The sequence below is a fragment of the Myotis daubentonii genome, chromosome 15, assembly GCF_963259705.1.
Source record: "Myotis daubentonii chromosome 15, mMyoDau2.1, whole genome shotgun sequence".
NCBI classification, from domain to species: Eukaryota; Metazoa; Chordata; class Mammalia; order Chiroptera; family Vespertilionidae; genus Myotis; species Myotis daubentonii.
In genome coordinates this window covers 44,694,104-44,715,542 of record NC_081854.1, presented here as the reverse complement: position 1 = coordinate 44,715,542, position 21,439 = coordinate 44,694,104, and the positions used below count along the sequence as shown (strand labels likewise).

Here is a 21,439-nt window from a genome sequence, read left to right as displayed (position 1 = left end):
AAAAGCCTGGAGGAGGAAGAGCCTAGCCAAGTGGAAAAGGAAAGAGGCAAAAGGAGGAGGAAGATGGTGAAGAGCAGAGAAAGGCTGCCTGTTAATCTAATGCGGTCCTTCTTGCCTCACTCTGCTACTTGTCATTGAAATAGATACATTATCTTCAAATTCTCAAAAGCTAGTTGTCCTGTTAGTAGTGGCATCAACAAGTTGTTTCCCCTGTGACTGCAGAGTTATTTCTTAAGGAATTTACTGAGGGGCCTGGATCCAGGTGGATATGGGAGTTGGGCGCCCCACGGATGTGTTGCTAATGTGCCGAAGACTTCCAGCTTCAGCCTGATGTCAGTTGAAATTTAAATCTTCTAAAGCCTTTGCTGCTAATTGTATTAGCTTTTCTGTTCCTAATCTGTGGAACAAATTGATACAAACTTGAAATTTATTCTTTCATCGTTCTGGAGGCCAGAAATCAGAAGTCAGGGTGTCAGCAGGGCCGTCATCCCTCCGGGCTCTTGGAGAGAATCCTTTGCTTCTTCTAGGGCAGTGGTTCTCAACCTTCCTAACGCCGCGACCCTTTAACACAGTTCCTCATGTGGTGGTGACCCCAACCATAAAATTATTTTCGTTGCTACTTCATAACTGTTATGAATCGTAATGTAAATATCTGATATGCAGGATGTATTTTCATTGTTACAAATTGGACATAATTAAAGCATAGTGATTAATCACAAAAACAATACATAATTATATATGTGTTTTCCGATGGTCTTAGGCAACCCCTGTGAAAGGGTCATTCGACCCCCAAAGGGGTCGCAACCCACAGGTTGAGAACCGCTGTTCTAGGGGGTCCAGGCATTCCTGGCTTGGAGGTGCATGACTCCAGTCTCTGCCTTAGTCTTCACATGGCTCCTCCCCTGTGTCTCCTGTGAGGGTGATCTCATCCACAACCTTTAACTTAATTGCATCCGCCAAGACCCTATTTCCAAATAAGGTCACATTCACAGGTTTCAGGGGGTTAGCACTTAGACGTATTTTTTTGGGGGGTTGGGGTGGCACAATTCAACCCAGTACACTAAATGAATGTTTATCAGCTGTTCTTATTAAAATTAAATAACATCATCCTATGACTTGATTTGAAGAGAATCCTTTTTCTTTCTTGAATTTAAATTTTATTTATGCACAAAACAATACATGCACATAGTGAAAAAAGTCAAATAGCATTATAAGAATTATAATGTGACAGCAGTTCCTTGCTTCACCTCTTTTTATTCTTGATTCTTAGTGCATGGAATCAATGACCATTAACTCTTAGATCTCTTCTGGTGTTGACTTCTGCATTTCTAATGTTATACATATGCTGTTCTTATACTGTTATTTCTTAGCTTGTCAGTTTTATCTCTTGTCTTTTAACCATTGAAGATGAGGAATTAGCTTTCTTTGCAGCCAGTCTCCACAAGCACACACTTCAATCCCCATCTTCTGATTATTAACCATAGCACAAGTTTAGATTAAATAGTATGTTATTATGATTATAAATATTATTCACAGCTGAGCCACGTCATGTATTCGGATTACATTTCCTTTCTTGTGCTTTTGTTTTTACTAGAGTTACATATTTTCCGATTTTTTTTATTTGCGCAATCTTCTGTTTACCTATCACATCAGTTCCAAGCATTCTGATGGAGCTGAACTAATGCTTCTTTCGGTGCACTTTGATGCATCATGTAATCTTCCATTTTCTTTCTTTCATCTAGAGATGACAACTTCTTATAAACTGTCTAATCTGGACTGGTTGCTTTCTCTTTTTAAAAAAAATATTTTTTTTTACTGATTTCAGAGAGGAAAGGAGAGGGAGAGATAGAAACATCAATGATGAGAGAGAATCATTTATCAGCTGCCTCCTGCATGCCCCCCACTGGGGATTGAGCTCACAACCTGGGCATGTGCCTTGACCAGGAATCGAACTGTGACCTCTTGGTTCATAGGTCGATGCTCAACCACTGAACCACGCCGGCTGGGCTGGACTGGTTGCTTTCTGAACTATTGCCCCATAATGCCTTGGGACTTCTTTTCACCCCCATTCTAGGAATTCCTTTTGCCTTTCCCATGTGAATACATAGGATCCTGCATCTTTTCATTTACTTCCCTGGAGCACATTTTTTCAGCAGCTTCCTGAGAAAGTTTTCGAAGCAACGTTTTTGAGACTTTGGAAATCTGAAAATGTCATTGTTTTCCTCTCATGCTTGATTGATGTTTTTCTTGGTTATAGAATTCTAGATTGGAAATAATTTTATCTGAAATTTGAAAGCATTGCATTGTCTTCTCGAATTCAGTATTGCTGTTGGGAAATCTGATGACATTCTGACTCCTGTTCTTTGTAAATGTGACTGGACGCTTGTATACTCTTTATCCCCAGGTTATCAAGTTTCATGCCATTGTGCCTTAGTGAGCTTCTTTTCCCATTTATTGTTCTGGGCAATTGGGTCCTTTCTGTCTAGAAGTGTATTCCATTTCAGCTTAAATTTTTTTGGTAATATTTCTTTTATGATTTTTTTCCCCCTCTTTTCTATTTCTGGACTTACAATAGTCAGATATTGGACATTTTAAATGAACCCACTGTTTAAAAAAAACTTTTTCTCTCCTGCTTGCCTACTCTAGACATTATGAATAATCCTGCTATGAACATTCATGTACAAGTTTTTGTGTGGATACATGTTTTCAATTCTTTTGGATATATACGTAGAAATGGAATTGCTGGGTCTTATGGTAATTCTATGTTTAACTTTTAAAAATATATATTTTTATTGATTTCAGAGGAAAGGAGAGGGAAAGAGAGATAGAAACATCAATGATGAGAGAGAATCATAGATCAGCTGCCTCCTGCAAGTTCCACACTGGGGATGGAGCCAGTAACCCAACTGGGAATCGAACTGTGACCTCCTGGTTCATAGGTCAATGCTCAACCACTGAGCCACGGCACCGGCTGGGCTTATTTTTTTGTTTTTTTTTAAGTGCTCTCTCTAGATAATTCAAATGTGCGGAAAGAATTGAGATCCACTGCTCCAAGGCATTTCATATTTCATTAAAGTTAATTCTTCCTAACAGGATAAATTCTAATGCATCTCTAATGGCTATCTTTTTCCTCCTCTTTCATTGCCCTCCAGCCACCCTAACCCTGTTTTGTTCCTTATATTTCCAAGATATGCTAGCATCTCAGGATGAGATGCTCTTGCCCTTTTATCTGCCTGAAGTGTTTTTCCACAGATACCCTCAGTTCCCATCTTGTACTTTTTCAATCTTTGCCTCAAAAGTTACCTTCTCACCCTAGCTGGTTTGGCTCAGTGAATAGAACATCGGCCTGTGGACTGAAGGGTCCCCAGTTCGATTCTGGTCAAGGGCACATGCCTGGGTTGCAAGCTTGGTGTGCAGTGGGGGGTATGCAGGAGGCAGCCGATGAATGATTTTCTCTCATCATTGATGTTTCTCTCTCTCTCTCACTCTCTCTCTCTCACTCTCCCTCTCTGAAATCAATTTAAAAATATATTTAAAAATAAAGTTACCTTCTCAATGAAACTTCTTGTCCATAACTTAAAATTTCTATTTCCAACCCTCAGCCCAAATTCCTGTCCTCCTTCACTGCTTTGTTTTTCTTCTGCTTCTCACCTGTCTTGTTAGTCCTCTTATTTGTTTTCTATTTGGCAACCCTTCTCAGCACACGCCCTTTCCCTATGTGTCAATCTAGTGTGTAAAGAAGCCAGTGGGTGGAGCTTCATTCATTTCTTCTCCCCTGCTCTTCTTTTCTGTGTGTAGATACAAGTTTCTGACCCATATAACTTTCCATTTCCCGGGAGAACTTTTAAACATTTCTTGCAGAGCAGGTTTTGTTTGAGAAAGTCTTTTTTTGTTGTTGTTTTCTCCTTCGCTTTTGAAGGATAACTTCATTGGATACACAAATTCCAGGTTGGCGTTATTTTTTCTTTCAACACTATAAATATTTCACTGCACTTTCTTCTTGCTTCACAAGAAGGCTGCTGTGATTTGTATCCTTATTTCTCTATAGGTAAAGTGTTTTCTTTCAAGATTTTCTCTTTGTCTTTGGTATGTCCAGGTGTAATTTTTTATATATTTTTTAGAAATTATTTGTTGTTTTGGTATTTATTCTGTTTGATGTTCTCTGAGTTTTCTGGATATGTGGTTTGGTATATGTCATTAATTTTGCAAAGTTCTTGGCCATCGATACTTCACATATTTCTTCTGCTCTGTTTTTTCTTCGTCTGATATTTTAATTATGTGTATTTTGCACCTTTTGAAATTGTCCCCAAATTCTTGGATGTTCTGTTGTTGTTTTTATAAAGTATTTTTTCCTCTGTATGTTTCAGTTTGGGAGTTTCTATTACATATCTTCAAGCTCACTGATTCTTTCCTTAACCATGTCTAGTATACTGATGAGCCAGCCCATCGAAGCATTCTTCATTTATGTTACAGTGGTTTGGATTTCTAGAATTTTCTTTTGAATCTTTCTTATGTTACCCGTCTGTTCATGGGTGTTGTCTACCTTTTTTCATTAATGCCCTTAACATATTAATCAGTTATTTTATTTATTTATTTTTTAATCAGTTATTTTAAATTCTCTGTCTGATAATTCCAAAATCTATATCATATCTAAGTCTGGTTTTGATGTTTGTGTTGTCTCTTCACACTGCTTTTTCTTGCCTTTTAGCATAACTTTTATTTTTTTAATTAAAAGCCAGACATGGCGTATTAGGTAATAGGAATGGAGGTTTATGCTAACTCAGATTATTTGAAGTGATTTGGATGCAAACACTTCCCATTGCTATTGCCAGGGGGAAAATTACTTCAGCAGTGTACAGTTTTGCTGGGATAAATGCTGTGTAATGCCTATTTTTTTTCCTTACATGGTTTGGAAAGGTTTTACAGTTCAAGATACCTACCTTGTAACGTCAGATTGGTTTCTTGCTAATTGGATCTGGAAAGACAAACATAGCCCCACAGAACCGCCTAGATCATGATTAGCAAACTGTGGGCTCTATGAAAGACACTGGAGAGGGAACACAAGGGGTGTCACTGCTGTTTCTCCTGCTTTCCCAGTTGGCTTCGTTCTGAGCCTTCTTTAGAATTTACCTGGTTGATGTTGTTTTCGGGCCATGAAGGCTACAGATCACGAGGTTCGGTCTTTTCCCCACGTAGTGGGCCACGTGGAGCCTTCAGGTTTTATTCTCCAGGATTCTCTCGAGTTTGGAACAAAGGCTAAAAGCAGCTAAAGCTCAGGGAGAACAAGCGAGTTTGAAAACTGCTCTCAGTCAAGTTGCCTCAGGAAAGAAAGAGTCCCAGTGGATGTGAAGATTTTAAAGATTCTTTTATTTTTAAAGTCTATAAATAATGGATTTCCAGCCTTTCGTACCTTAACCTCAGTTACTAAAAGCCCCCAGGCTTAATGTATAATCATTAATCTTTCCTTCATTACTCAAGATAAGATCCTTTTTGCCCCTTAAAATTATTGTTAAATTATGTAAAAGATCAAACATATGAAATGGTTCAGAGAATAGATAACAAACAGTCATAAAAACTACCATCTGGATTTAATGAATATTAACATTTTGCCATATTTGCTTCAGAACTTTTTTCATTAAAAGATAAAATGTTGCAGATACAGTTGAAGTTCCCCTGGTCTCTCCTCACTCCAATTCCCCTGCTCCTTCCTTCGCTTTCCCTGCTCCTCCAACTTCTGTCTGAATCAGCGGTTCTCAACCTGTGGGTCGCGACCCCTTCGGGGGTTGAACGACCCTTTCACAGGGGTCCCCTAAGACCATCGGAAAACACATATATAATTAAATATTGTTTTTGTGATTAATCACTATGCTTTAATTATGTTCAATTTGTAACAATGAAATTGGGGGTCACCACAACATGAGCAACTGTATTAAAGGGTCGCGGCATTAGGAAGGTTGAGAACCACTGGTCTAAATGGTGGGGTTCCTTCCCATCCATGCTTCTATACTTTCATTCCATTTATGCGTGTCCACAAGAATATGTGAAATTGTTTTGTGTAAGTTTAAGTGTTATACAATGGCATCATACTATATTTAGGCTGCCATTTGCTTATTTATTTATTTAAAAATATATTTTTATTGATTTCAGAGAGGAAGGGAGAGAGAGTGGGAGATAGAAACATCAATGATGAGAGAGAATCATTGATTGGCTGCCTCCTGCACCCTCCACACTGGGAATGGATCCTGCAACCTGGGCATGTGTCCTGACCAGAAATTGAACCATGCCCTCCTGGTTCATAGGTCAACACTCAACCACTGAGCCACACCAGCTGGGCCATGAAATACCATTTTTATTAAAAAACAAAAACAAAAAACAGACCTACTAAAGTTACTAGATTTGAGTATTTGGCAGTATTTTATTGAAAATGAACGAAGTGAGTCTGTCACTTCAAGGAAAACAACTGACAATATCTGTTGCCAATGATAAAATATGAGTTTTTAAGTAAAAATTAGAATTTTGGAACACTTATATCTACCCCAAGAGCTAACATCTTCTCAGTACTTAAAGATTACTGGCGACATTCACAAATGTGATTTTTTTTTAATATTGTACAATGAAATGAACACAATTTTATAATGTATAATGACATTTGGAATATCTGCATAACTCAATGAACCAATATTTTCCAAGTGATAGTTTACAATATTACAGAATTATGTATGAGTAAAAAGATCCATTCAAAGTACAAGATAGACTTCTAGCAAAGATGAAATGACACGGACACCTTATGACTAATGATGTGGAATATCTTTTCACGTGCTTATTGGCCGTTGGTATGTATATCTTCGGAGAACTGTTTATTTAGATGTTTTGCCCATGAAAAATATTGGATGATAAGGGTTATGTTTTATTGTTGAACTGCGACTTTCTTTTTGGGGATGTTATATTAGTGCCTCCCTCCTCCAGGCTTTGATATAACAGTGTTCTTCTTAAGCTGTAAAGACCTATCCAGGTTGAATAGCCATCATAAGACAGACAGACACACAACTCTGCTGGAAATAGCATGGCCACAGATGCTTCAAAGTTTCTGGGTGTTGTTGTTTTTTGCTCTGTCTCTTTAAACTCGGATATTAAAATTGGGTCCAGTTCCTCAGTCTCTTATCAGATATTCTCTAAACCTACTGCTGTGTTTGTCTTGCAGTTTCCTGGTGATGACATGGCATCTGCCAGCGCCAGCCGGACAGGAGTGGCCCTGCCTTTTGAGAAGTCTCAGCTTACTTTGAAAGGTGAGTGGCATTGTGTGGAGTGTTTGTTAGTCATTTGAGGTCCAGCCCAGTGTGTGGGGAAGAGGTGGGTTTATACCACACTTGGGTCTGGAGAGCCAAAGCCTGTGAAAGGCTTAAGAGTGTAACTGTTCATTCTCATCGGGTTGTCATAATGTAGCTCGCATTCTTGAAGAAGGACAAAAGGAACTTTTGGCCAAAATGATCTAAAATGGTGATTCCTGCCCTAGCTGGTTTGGCTCAATGGATAAAGCGTCGGTCTGCAGACTGAAGGGTCCTGGGTTCCATTACGGTCAAGGCACATGCCTGGGTTGCAGGCTCAATCTCCAATAGGGACGGCCGGAGACAGCCAATCAATGATTCTCTCTCATCATTGATGTTTCTATCTCTCTCTCCCTCTCCCTTCCTCTCTGAAATCAATAAAAATGTATTAAAAGAAAAAAAAAAAAGAAACAGTAGAAAACAAAGCACAGCAAAGCAAACAACTGTTTGAAACCTATTGAAGACAAAATGCCAGGTTCTATTCTGGTGCCTTCCTAAGAGCTTTTCAAGGGTATAATTTTGGCCATATATGATTTTTGCCTTATTTGTTGACTTTAAAAACGAAATCCTATGTGAAGATGTGATTCCATGTAGAAGAGACTGGCATTTACATTTCGTCACAATAAATAAACTTTCTAGATATACTTGCTTGTATCTCGATGCCTTTATTTTAGCTTGTCTTTTAGAAAGAGAAACATGCAACACATCAACCTGCTGCTTAATTATAAATTAGAGGGAAAAATGTTTCTTTACAGTGGAGAGACCTGGCAGACCCCACATTAACCAAGGGATAACCTCGCTTCCCCAGTAGGGTAACAGGGTGTGTACATAAGTATACAATGTAACCTATGTAATATTCTTGACAAAAATGTTCAGTGTGAATGTAATCATGAGGGAAACAATCAGAAAAATGCAGAATTTGGCATATTCTAGATCACAGTTGGTGGAAGTCTTTTAAAGTCATTGTCATGGAAAAAGAAGGGAGAGCATTCCAGCTTTTAAAAGGTTTAAGGAGACACCCTGGCTTGTTTGGCTCAGTGGATAGAGCGTCAGCCTGCGGACTGAAGGGTCCCAGGTTCGATTCTGATCAAGGGCATGAACCTTGGTTGTGGGCACATCCCCGGAGGGGTGTGTGTATGTGTGTGTGTAGGAGGCAGCTGATCAATGTTTCTTTCTCATCGATGTTTCTAACTATCCCTCTCCCTTCCTCTCTGTAAAAGGAGATCAATAAAACATATTATATATATATAAAAAAAAAGCTTAAGGAAGCAACAACCAACTGCAGTGTGCTCATCTTGATTGGATCCTGGATTGGGGGAAAACAGCTATAAAAATATATCTGGAACAATCGAGGAAATTTAAATATGGAATGAATATTAGAATTGATAGAGCCGGTAACTCAATTTTTTTAGGTAAAATGATGGTGGTGTGTGGTTAGGTGGGAAGATGTCTTTATACTTAGGAGTTGCATTCTGAAAAGTATTTAGGGCTGATCTCTCATGATATCTACAATTTACTTTCAAATGGTTTACCAGAAAAAAAGTGTGTAGATATAGATACACAATTATAGACATAAATATCATATATTTATATCCTGTACAGTCCAATAGGGTAGCCACTATAGCCCCATAGAACTATTTACATTAAAGTAAATTAATTAAATTTACAATTCAAATCCTTAGTCCCACTAGCCATAGTTCAAGTGCTCCATATCCACATTTGTCAGAGGGCAATGCATTGGACAACGCCGAGGTAGAATATTTTCATTATCACAGAGGTTCTCTTGAGTAGCACTGCTATAAACACACGCATAGAGGGGAATAAAGCAAGTGTGGCAAAATGATAATTGGTGAAGAGCATGCAATTGTTCTATTTTTTCAACCTTTCTATAGATTGGGAACTTCAAAATCACTGCAAAATGTGACTCTAGATTGGAACAGAAAACAATTCCCTTTTGTGCTATAGTGGACTTTGGTAGGACAGTTGGCAAAATTTGAATAAGGTCTGTAGCTAATAGTATTAAGGAATGCTAAATTTGCGCATGGTGATATTTATACTGTGGTTATATTAGAAAATGTCTTTGTTCTTAGAAATACACACTGAAGTATTTAGGAGTAAAGGGGTATAGCATCTACAACTCACTCCCAGAGTTTTAGGGGGAAAAATGTGTATGTGTGTGAGGGAAAGTCAGGGGCGAGAGAGAATAATAAAGCAAATAGATAAAAAGTTAATATTTGGTGACTGGGTAAAAAGTTTATAGGAATTCTTTGTATTGTTCTTGCAATTTTCCTAAAAACTTTGCTGAAATTATGTAAAAATAAAAAAAAGGAAAAGGTAGAAAAACACCTAGCGGGAAAAGCTAGAGGACAAAAAAGGAAACATCATGGCAGATTTCAGAGAATTGGCCTGGGAGCTGGGAGACTTGAATTTAGGTTTAGCTCTGGCTCTGACTAGCTCTAGGATTTTGGATATATGCTATTTCACCTCCATGGATATTAGTTGGTCAAATGATTAAATAAAGGGTTTGAACTTGTTGATTTCAAAGAAACGGCCTAGCTCAAAATTATAGAACTCTATAATTAGTCCGTTTGTTTTTTTTTTAAGGGCCTACATGCAGAGCTATTCTTGCACCACCAGGTGGCCTCAGTTAGCCTTGATCAATGTGTAAAGTATTTCATTTTTCTACACTGGGCCACATTTCCCAGGACTCCAACCTTTTTTCCCTGGTACCACCCCTTCTTGCTCCTGAATCTTAGCCACAACTTTTGATGTTGTTCTTTGAACTTCTCTCTACTCTCCTTTTGGGCCTGAAGCAGAGAGCTATTGCTAAAAAACAATCCAGACGTGGGTTTGTCCTTTGCCAAATTGTGGCCCCTTACAGGACTGTCAACTCTCAGAAGGGTCTGGGAGGGAGAGGTTTGCTACCTCTTGACAGAGGGGAGCTCAGGCTACAACAGTCTTGCCATCATAGGTAAGGAATGTCAGTCATATGCTCTTCTCTGGGGCATAGGATTGAAGGCATCTAGATGTGTTTCATCCTGATGACCTGGAGTTTTCGTGACTAATATATGCTCTCAGAGGAGCTTGCCTGGCCTTGGGTGGATTCTTGCTTAGCTTGTGCTCTGAGTCCCTGGCTTGCTGGTGCCAAGTGAACATCAGAAACGCTGCCACATGAAGAGGAAATGCAGACGGTAACAAGCACATGGAAAGAGTATTCAGTCTCACTGGTAATTGAAGGAAAGCATTAGAACAAATAAGCAAAGTCTGGTAATGGCACAAAACATGGTGTAGTCAGGCTGCCCAGTTGCACATCCTGGCTCAAAGCTTCCTGGCTCTGTGGCCTGGGGCAATGACCTGGCTTCCTCAAGCCTGTTTCCTCCTGGTGAAATGGGGTGATGACATATTCCCGGCTTCATGGGTTCATTGTGAGGATTCAGGTAGATGATGTGTGCTTAGCATAGTATCTATAAAAAGTATTCAATTCTTAGCTATTATCTTTATGCTATTTTTTTAAACCTGTGATATTTGCAAAGAATGAAAAAGCATTGCACTCAGTGTTATACAGTGTTTGGTGAAATGGACATCTACAGATTTACCCTTTTTAGAAAGAAATTAAAGCAGTTTTAGGAACTTTTTAAAAAATGTTCATAGATTTGGAAGGATACTCAGAAATGCAAGCAAATACTGTATATACATTTATGGTAATTTTCCCAGAGCAAAAAATTAGAAGCAATCTATTCATCAGTGAAAAAATAGTTAACTAAGTTATGGCATATTCTTGTAATGGCCTTGTGTTATTGCCTTTAAAATGGATTTTGGGAGGAGAAGAATTTTTAAAGAATTGGGGACATAAAAGTTGAAAGTCTGGAAAGTCTGAATTTACCAACATCTAGTTTTTAGCTTAGGAGGATTTTTGGTTCTTATGCTTCATATTTGTGTGTGTGTGTGTGTGTGTGTGTCCTGACGTTTTTAAAATGTTTTCTTAAAATCAGGAAAAAAACCAAAAATTTATTTTTTGATCGAAACAGCAAAAAAGTGTGTCACCATCTGCCACAGGGGGGCAGCTGGGAGCCCTCTGCCTCATCCTTGACTTTTTCTTTCTTTCCTGTCCAGTGGTGTCAGCAAAGCCCAAGGTGCACAATCGCCAACACCGAATTAACTCATTTGTGGAAGTGGCAGTGGATGGACTGCCCAGTGAGACCAAGAAGACTGGGAAGCGAATCGGGAGCTCCGAGCTTCTCTGGAATGAGATCATCATTTTGTAAGAGAAAGTCCCTTCTCTTTTGAACGCAGTAACGTGGGGGAAAGAGAGAAGGCGCTCCAGGCGGGTTGTGGTGGGAGATCCAGGTGTCCTGTGGAGCCTCTAAGTCTTCTGCCTTTGGTACCCGAGGTGCCTCTCTTTATTAGTAAGTGTTTCCACATCATTGAGCTCACAGAGTGTTCATTATTAGCTAGGTGATTACAGGGTCAGCTTTGGGGGTTAGGGGTTATGTGAGCGTCTTCCTGTTGGGGTCCTCTCTGCCCTTCCAAGTTGTCAGCAATACCTGTTTTCTTCTAAGGCAATCAGAGTGATTGATCTGCTTGGATGTGATGAATCAACTGTTTGTTTTCCAGGAATGTCACGGCCCAGAGTCATTTAGATTTGAAGGTCTGGAGCTGCCATACCTTAAGAAATGAACTGCTAGGCACCGCCTCTGTCAACCTCTCCAATGTCCTGAAGAACAATGGGGGCAAAAGTACGTATGACGAAGGGGTGGCTGATGTGATTCATTTATGTGTGTGGGGAGAAGCATTTGGAGGCATGGTTTTCTCTTTTCCTGCCTGATAAACCTGGTGATGTCGTTTCCTCCAGGCCCAGGGCCTGTAGTGACTCTGCTCCCACGGATGCTGTCTGTGGGGTTTTAGGAAGGCTGAAGGCTCCTTTCTGCAGAACTCGGCCCCTTTTCCAGCGGCCGTAGTGGTGGGATGCAGTGACTTGTCCCCTGGATCCTTCGCAAGGATCAGTAAATTTTCCTCTGCCCCTCTTTCCCCAGTCCAGGAGATGGGACCTGTACAATCAGACTGGCCAGTGCCTCCAGCCTACGCATTACTGCCCCAGTCTGAGTCCTGGAACAGAACAAAGGAACTGCTGTGTGTGTGCGCGTGCGTGTGCGTGTGCATGTGTGTGCGCGTGTGTGTGATGTTACAAATATGCCCTGTGCTTAGTAGGCACTCAATAAACATCTGTTGGAAGCTCTAGCGTAATTACTCAGGGTGCCTCTGCTGCATGGAAACCTAAACCCTAACATCTATTTATTGTTGTTTGTGGTCAGTGGCATAACCGTGGCTGTGGTACCCAAACCCTCCCTCATAATGCCTCTATTCAGAGCAGTACCATATGTGGCGAGGGGATGCCACAGAAAGAAAGGCTCCTTTTTCTCGTGAAGGCTGCTGTCTAGAAAATATTTTCTGAGAGTGGATTTAGCTTGAGAGAGGTGTGGGGGCGGGGCGTGCTGAGTCCTAGGGAGAGCGCGGCATTGATTCCGGTCCTTTCCTTCCGAGCCTGTCCTTTCTGACCGGCCACTCGGGTGGAGTTTGAGGCGCCGTTGGTCTTTTCCTTTCTGCGTGGCACACAGAGATGTGGCGAACCCACCTGGGCTGTGGGAATTGCTTAACATCAGGAGTATGTCTCTATTTTAATTCTGTAGGGAACTCCCTGGTGCTCTGTCTTCTGAGTTGGTCTTTATTTTCCCGAACCTTAGGCTGCCTTTTATGATTTGTTCTCAAGTGTATTATATTTTTAGGAGATACAATTGTGGACATTCTCGAATTTGGATCAGCATCCTTTTCTTTCCTTTTTCATTTGTCCAGTCAACATACTTTTGCTTTTGATTATAAACGTAAATGTAGAAAACCTGGGAATTACAGAAAAGCACACAGACACACAAAGGAAACAAAATGTTCCTGTAAGCACAGCACTTAGTGATAATTATTAACATTTTGATACATACCTTTCTGAGCTTTTTTCCTGTGTGCAAATATATATTAATACTTCAGACATCAATCAAAATTGAGATAATAAAAGAATAGTATTTTGCAGCATGTATTTCTCTCTTGAAAAGGTATCAAGTATGTTAATTTATTTTTAATTATAAAATATACATAACATCAAATTTACTATCTTAACCATTCTTTTGTTGTTGTTAATCCTCACCTGAGGATATTTTTTTCCATTGCTTTTCAGAGAGAGCGAAATGGAGGGAGGGAGGAGGGGAAGAAGGAGGGAGAGAGAGAGAGAGAAACATCAATATGAGGGAGACACATGGACTGGTTGCCTCCCACACGTGCCCTGACTAGGGGCAGGGTGCGAACCGCAATCCAGATAGGTGCCCTTGACCAGGAATTGAACCTGTGACCTTTTGGTACACAAGCCAGTGCTGTAACCGTTGAGCAACACCATCCAGGGCCAACAACCATTCTTAAATGTAAAGTTCAGTGGCATTAAGTACATTCATATTGTCATGTAGCCATCACTACCATCTATCTCCAGAACTCTTTCTTCTTCCCAAATGCAAACTCTGTACCCATTTAAAACAACAACGCCCCTTTTCCTCCCTTTTCTCCACTCCCTATTATTTTACTTTTGGTCTCTATGACATGTCTATTTTAGTTACCTCATATAAGTGGAATCATACAGTATTTCCCTTTTTGTGATAGGCGTATTTCACTTAGCATAATGTCCTCCAGGCTTACTCATGTTGTAGCATATATCAGAATCTCCCTTTTAAAGGCCGAGTAATATTCCATTGTATGAATATACCACATTTTGTTTATTCGTCCATCCAAGGACACTTGGATTTCTTCTACCTTTTGCCTATAACGTGGTGCTGTTATGAATATGGGTGCACAAATACCTCTTTAAATCTTTGCTTTCAATTCTTTTGCATACATACTCAGAAGTAGAATTACTGGATAATGTGTTATTTCCATTTTTATTTTTTTGAGGAATCACCATACTGTTTTCCATAGCTGCTGCACCATAAAATATATCAAAATAGCTTTAATTTTTCTTCCAAAATTCAGTTTTTGATGACTGCCTGGTAGTAGTCTATCAGGTGACTGTATGAAAAATTGAACATTTGGATAGATTTCAGTGTTTCACAATCACAAATCCTATATAATAAAAGGCTAATATGCAAATTGACCGAATGGTGGAACGACTATTCGCTGTGATGAGCGCTGACCACCAGAGGGCAGACACTTGCCACAGGAGCTGCCCCCTGGAGGTCAGTGCACTCCCACAGGGGGAGCACCACTCAGTCAGAAGTTGGGCTGTAGGTGGGCAGTAAGGAGCAAGGGGTCCCGGACTTTAAGAGCCCCAGACTGCAAGAGGAATGGCTGTCCAGGGGGGATCTGGTCTAAGTTGGCAGGCGGGCATCCCCTGAGGGGTCCTGGACTATGAGAGGGGATTCCCTTCCACTAGTGCACGCTTTTCTTGCACTGGGCCGCTAGTAATGCTATGATAGACATGAAAGTTTTAAAATCTTTCTGCCCATTGTTTAACATTTACTTGAGATAAATGACTGAAGATTTATTTATTTTTTGCCTATTTACTAATTAACATTATGTCACATTTGCTCAATCTCTTTCTTTTTTGGCTGTAGTATTTTCAATAGATGTCTCAGTATTTTATCCTAGATTCTTTAGCATGCATCTCTTAAAAATAGGACATTTTCTTACATAGTTAGCATACCATTATCACACCAATCGTATTAGCCAATCATGAATTCTTTATTACCACCTATTACCCAGTTTATATTTGATTTTATGATTTGTCTCAAAGTGTTGTTTTAAAATTGGTTTGCTTAAATCTGGATTTGGTTTGGGACTTCTTGTTGCATTAGGTTGTTATTTCTAGGTTGTTGTGAAGTCCTCCCACCTTTTTTTCTGATTTATTGAAGGTGATTCAGTGTTTTAAAGTATGCTTATTGCCTTATCCTTTATTCATTTTTATATTGAAGTGTGTAGTTTTCACTGTTAGTTTTAAAAGAGCTCTTTATATGTTTTTATTTTATTTTTAAAATTGATTCTTAGAGAGAGGAAGGGAGAGAGGAATGTTGGTTTGTTGTTCCACTTATTTATGCATTCATTGGTTGATTCTTATATGTGCTCTGACTGGGGCTCAAACTCACAACCTTGGCATATTGGGACGACGCTCTAACCAACTGAGCTACCTGGCCAGAGCTGAGTTCTTTATATGTTAAGGCTATTATTCTTTGTCTTATAATTTGTAAACATTTTTCTAGTTTTTCATTTTAATTTTTTAGGTTTTCATTTTCTTTTTCCAAACAGTTGTTTTAAAGTTTTTGTAGTTGAATCTATCACCCTTTGTATTTTCAACTTTTTCTTTTATGCTTCAAAAGGCTTTTCCCATTCTGAAATCAGGTAAATAGTCACTTCTGTTTTTTTTCTAGTACATTATAATTTTTATTTTTTCATATTTTATCCTTCATCCATCATCCAGACAGATTTATTTTTTGTGCACAGTGTGATTAGGGATCTATTTAAGTTTTCCCAAATAGTTAACTGATAGCTTTATTATTGCTTATTGAATAATCCATCTATTTCCCCTTTGATTTGATTTGGTACCTTCGGCATATATTAAAAACATATGTATACTTGGGCCTATTTATGGATTTTCCATTTCATTTGTTTTAAAATCATTCTGTCTTAGCTATTGTAACATTATAAATGTTTTAATCTCTGACAGTTCAAGTTTCTCTTCTTTTCAAAATCTTCCTTCTTTACTTTGCATGTATGACATCATCAGATGAACTAAATTATTTTGTCAAGTTCTCCCCTCTTTCTACTTTCTTCCCCTCAAATCCCTTGAGGTTTTATTAGAATCCTATCACTTAAAAAATTCTTTTATGGAGAATTTCCATGCTGATTCTTCGTACCCAGGAACACAGATGTCTCTAAATTCATTCAAATCATTTTGAAGTTATCTTTAGATAGACTCTTTTAATTTTAAAAGTAATTTTGCTATTATTTTTAATGGTATCTTTTCCTATTAGGTCTTCTAACCTGCTGTTTTTAGTATGCAACTATTAGTTTCTGCATTTTCTTTTATATTCTGTCAGTTGCTGAATTCTTAATATAGGTTTAAATAGTTTCTTTTGACTTTTGTTGGGAGATATTTATGTGGTTTCTAAGACTGATAATTTTGCTCGTCTTATTAGATAATTATACTTCTTTTTCTTGTGAGTTGCTTTGTGTACACTTTCCCGTTTTAGTGGTGATGGAGCGGGTGTATGGCCGTGTCTAATAACCGTGCTTCCAGTGGGACTCCTCTGGGTGTAAGGCTGCGTGTTAGAAACCTGTCTTCTTGGTTCATTAATCATTGTTGTTTTTCTTTTAAAAATCAGGAAAGGGGTTGAATTTTCAGCAAAATATCTTTTAAGCAACCATTGGGATAATTATATGATTTTTCTTCCTTCCTTTATTTTATTAATTTTTTAATAGTAACAATTTTAGAATTTCTAGAAAACACCTAATTGCTCATGCTAGATTATTTCTTGAAAGTTTTGTTAGAATTGCTCGTTATTATTTTATTTGGGGGCTTTCCATCTATATTCATAAATGACGTTTGTCTGTAGTTTTGTACTATTTTTGTCGGCTTTGGAATTGAGGTTAAGCTAATTTTATACGGTAAGTTGAAGTGCTTTCCAACTTTGAGAACAGACTGTATAACATGGGAATTATCTGTTCCATGAGTACAGGAAGGAGCTCACCCATAAAACCAACTGGGTCTGGCAGCTTTCTTTGAAATAATTCTATGATGACTTTTTCAGTATTTTCCCCCATAATGATTTGGTTTGTTCAACTTTTCTGATTCATCTTGCATCAATTTTTTAAAATATATATATTTTATTGATTTTTTACAGAGAGGAAGGGAGAGGGATAGAGAGTTAGAAACATCGATGAGAGAGAAAAATTGATCAGCTGCCTCCTGCACACCCCTTACTGGGGATGTGCCCACAATCAAGGTACATGCCCTTGATCGGAATCGAACCTGGGACCCTTGAGTCTGCAGGCCGATGCTCTATCCACTGAGCCAAACCGATTAGGGCTATCTTGCATCAATTTTGTTAATTCATATATCCTGAGAAAATTATTTTATGAGATTTTTCAAATTTATTAGTGTAAAGACTTTATTTTTGTTTTGTTTTTAATATATTTTATTGATTTCTTTACAGAGAGGAAGGGAGAGGGATAGAGAGTTAGAAATATTGATGAGAGAGAAACATCGATCAGCTGCCTCCTGCACAGCCCCTACTGGGGATGTGCCTGCAACCAAGGTACATGCCCTTGACCGGAATCGAACCTGAGACCCTTCAGTCCGCAGGCCGATGCTCTAACCACTGAGCCAAACCGGTCAGGGCTAGTGTAAAGATTTTAAATAGCATTCTCGTTTAAAAAATGCTTTTAATTTTCTCACTTAAAATTTTTGGTATTTGTATTTTCCCCCAATTTTTTTCTTGACTAGCATAAATACTTTTGTTTTAACTTTTGATTTTTAATTGATTTTTTTTTTCAGGACAACTTGGATTTATTTATTAGGTGAACCATATTTTCTAATATTAGCTTTCATTTTTAGCTTTATTAACTTTTTTTCAACCATTTCCCCTTGACCTGTTATATATATCTTAGTTATTCAATCAGTCAGTCAATAAGTCTTTTATAGCTTTGAATTGAAAGCTTAGTGCATTTAGTCTTGCTTAATAATGAAAACGTTGTTTTTAGAGTTTAAAGTGAAAGTGAGTTTATTAGTAAAGCAGTGAGACAGAAAGTGGCTACTCCACAGACAGAGTAGCTCCCGTTGAGCAGAATTTGCTTCCTTTATTGAGGTTCACTTAATGGGGGGAGCATGTTCATTAAGGGGGAGGAATTCAGGTCCTTCCAGGGAACGGAGTAGGAGATTTCTCAGAGGAGCTTCCCCCGGCCGTGCCGTGCCCTTTGCATTTCTCATCATGGCATGAAGACTGTGTCGTTTAGCATGCTAGTATCTTCTCATGAGCATATCGTGAGATTAGGGGGCTCCTGTCAGGGGAAATTAGTTGCTTCCTCGAAAACATTGTTGCTTTGCACTTGCCTTTGATGTTGTTTGTGGCGGCGGCTGCAGCTCCTGCCGCTCTTCCCAGCACCAGCCGTAGCCCTTTGAGTGTGTGGCTGGGTTGAGGAGTAAGGTATGTCAGATCCAAATCTAATGGAAATGTGGATTGTGTTAGGACAGCGGGCTTCATTCTCTTAGAAAAGCAAGTCTTCGAGGGTGACCAGGACATAGCTGGCATGCATAACATTCCAGCCATGTGTCATCACGGCTGTTTCTGGTGATTACACATCTGTCATGTAGGGAAGTGGTTATGAACATGTAGACTCTAGAGTCAGACTACCAGGGTTCAAATCCTGGTTCCACTAGCTTTGTGACATCTTTCAATCTCTTAACCTTCTGTTTCCTCTTCTGTAAAATGTTGTTTTGAGATTAAATGAGCTAACAGCATTGCCTGATACATATAAGCATATGTAAGCAGTAACAATAGTAGTAGTTATTGTCTCCTCCGGTACTTTTCTTCCCAAAGATGGGGAGGTTTGAATCCCAGAGATGGGCAACAGAGACACTGTTTGCTGATGTGGGCCCTCCTTGCCTGAATAGGAGGCAGGCATGAAGTTGTTCAGGAGATCATTCCAAGAGGAACAAATACAAAAGCTTTGGGGGCCCTGGAGCGGGGAGGCTGACATTAATGTGGGACGTTTCAGCACCTTGGTCTTGGGGCCTGTGCCCCTTGGGGAGCTGCTGAGCTGAATGTTTCCGGAGTGGTCTCTACGTATGAATTCAGTTTCATCTGCGAGTGGGTCACAGTATGCGAGGTGACTTTTCTCACCGTGGCCTGCTCTTCCTGAAACCATTTTTCCTGGGAAAGGGCCTGATGACTAGCATTTTTCTGCTCCATGAGACACAATTCCTTCTTTCACTTGCTTTCTTGTTTTCCCCTGGGTGGACTTGGAAGTTGACTGGGGAACTCAGCTGGTGTTTTATGCCTTCCGTTGGCAGCGGGATGCTATGGTGGAGGGTTTACTCAAGTCTTGCAGTTGTGTAATGGTCAGCCTCGGCCGGCTTTCTGTGGGGACATCGAACTGGCCGTGGCTACAAAAAGGACTTGACCAAAAGCGCTGGTTTGGCTCTTAAGAACAGTTCTAGTCCTCTCTGTGTGGAAGCCAGATTTTGAGGTTAAATACTGATTTTTAAAAACGAGTTTATTAGGGGGATTTTCAAACAATCCCCATCATCCAGTGTCTGTTTTAATCAGCAGGTTTTGTCTGTACCTGCCCACTGATGACCTTGCTAAACTGACAGCAAGTAGCCCCCAAGGCTCAGTTTCCTCTTACAGCTCTCCTCTTCCGCCGCGGGCCTCATGAACACTGCAGACCGTGGCACGACCAGAGTGTCCTGCGTTCAAGGAGGGAAATATATCATAACTATCTTTACCAAAATTTACCAAAAAGTCTAGCTTATAAACTTAAGGACTTCAGTCTTAGAGGGGTTTTTTGTGAATTTGACCCCAAAAGCAAGAGAAGTAAAGCAAAAATAAAAGAATGCAACCGCATCAAACTCTGCACAGTAAAGGAAACCATCGAAGTGTGGCCTCCAGACCAGCAACATGGTCCCCAGGCCTGGAACCATATCAGAAATGTACATTTTGAGCCCTTATCCCAGACCTGAAGAATCAGAGCTCTGGGTCTGGGTCCGGGTCTGTGTTTTAACAAACCCTCCAGGGGATTCTGGTGCGTGCTCAAGTCTGAGAGCGCTGAGCTTCCACTTGGGAAAAAATAAAGTTAGATACCTTCCTTTTACCAACACTTGTGATGGTTTTCCTTATTTAGTTTGTTAAACATGTAACCGTTTTATCAATCTGGAGTTTGTCATGTGGGATAAGGATCTAGTTGTTATTTTTCCCCTAAAAGTCTCACTGTTTTCATTGGAGGGTGTGTCACCATCAGGTTGGACATATCTCTTCCCACTGCTCTTCTTCCAAACTTGGCTCTTGAGCCTTCGGTTTTCCTGACAGACGTTATAGATACAGATGCGCATGTACACACACAAAGACATATAAATATCTATTTCTATGTCTCTGTATTAAACACCATTAGTTCCTCTAATTCTGGAACCTCTAATTCTAATTCACCTCCACAGAGTTCTTCTTACCCTTTCTTCATTCTGTATAAGAACCCTGCTTCTTCTTTTTTAAATTATTTTGATTCTTCTTTTTTAAAAAAATATATTTTATTGATTTTTTACAGAGAGGAAGGGAGAGGGATAGAGAGTGAGAAACATCGATGAGAGAGAAACATCGATCAGCTGCCTCCTGCACACCCCCTACTGGGGATGTGCCCGCAACCAAGGTACATGCCCTTGATCGGAATCAAACCTGGGACCCTTCAGTCCGCAGGCCGACGCTCTATCCACTGAGCCAAACCAGTTAGGGCAGAACCCTGCTTCTTAACATCATCCAGATAATTATGCATTTACTCAGTTCTACAGTGCACAGGAGACTGTACCCATACCACTGTGATCAATGAAGTAGACTTAGAAAAGCTCCTTGTTTATGTTTCTCTCCATTTTCTCTGTATGTCTCCTTTCTTTCCCCATGTGTGTCTTCCAGATTTTAAAAAAAACAAGGCAAGCAAGCAAACAGCTCCTTATTTATTTAAAAATCTTATAAGCAGAGGGTTGTTTCAGCACTTTATGTTCCAAGAACAGATAGGCCAGTCAGGAGGGGCGTACCGCCTCCTTTGCTCTCTATAAGGATAGCGTGTTCTGGTGGGTGGGCTGTGCACCTCAAGGATGCATGGCTGACAGACAGTACGTGCATTTATTTTAAAGTAAACACACCACCGTTTTTCCAGTTTTTCAATTGAAAGGTAAATAAGACTACTGATCCTTGGAACCTGAGTCAGAGGGAAAAGAAGGAAAAATGAAAAAACAAAACAAAAAAGCTTTACAGTTAAAAATAATTTTAAATTTAAATTTGAAAAATTGTTCACTGTTTCTTCAGCTGAGGAGGAGTTGGGCA

At 39.5% G+C, this 21,439-nt stretch overlaps 1 protein-coding gene across 3 annotated transcripts in view; it reads left to right on the top strand.

The window, feature by feature from the left end:
- Positions 1-21,439, top strand: part of WWP2 (WW domain containing E3 ubiquitin protein ligase 2) — a 118,992-nt gene that overhangs the window by 6,871 nt on the left and 90,682 nt on the right. Inside the window, exons 1-4 of one of the 3 annotated variants that reach the window (XM_059667608.1) lie at positions 6,733-6,833; positions 7,202-7,286; positions 11,439-11,586; positions 11,940-12,061. In XM_059667608.1, coding sequence (XP_059523591.1) covers positions 6,795-6,833; positions 7,202-7,286; positions 11,439-11,586; positions 11,940-12,061 — 394 coding nt within the window. In that variant the 5' untranslated portion in view covers positions 6,733-6,794. Of the gene's footprint in view, positions 1-6,732; positions 6,834-7,201; positions 7,287-11,438; positions 11,587-11,712; positions 11,732-11,939; positions 12,062-21,439 lie in introns of those variants that run through there. The other 2 variants (XM_059667607.1, XM_059667609.1) reach the window with 2 other exon arrangements.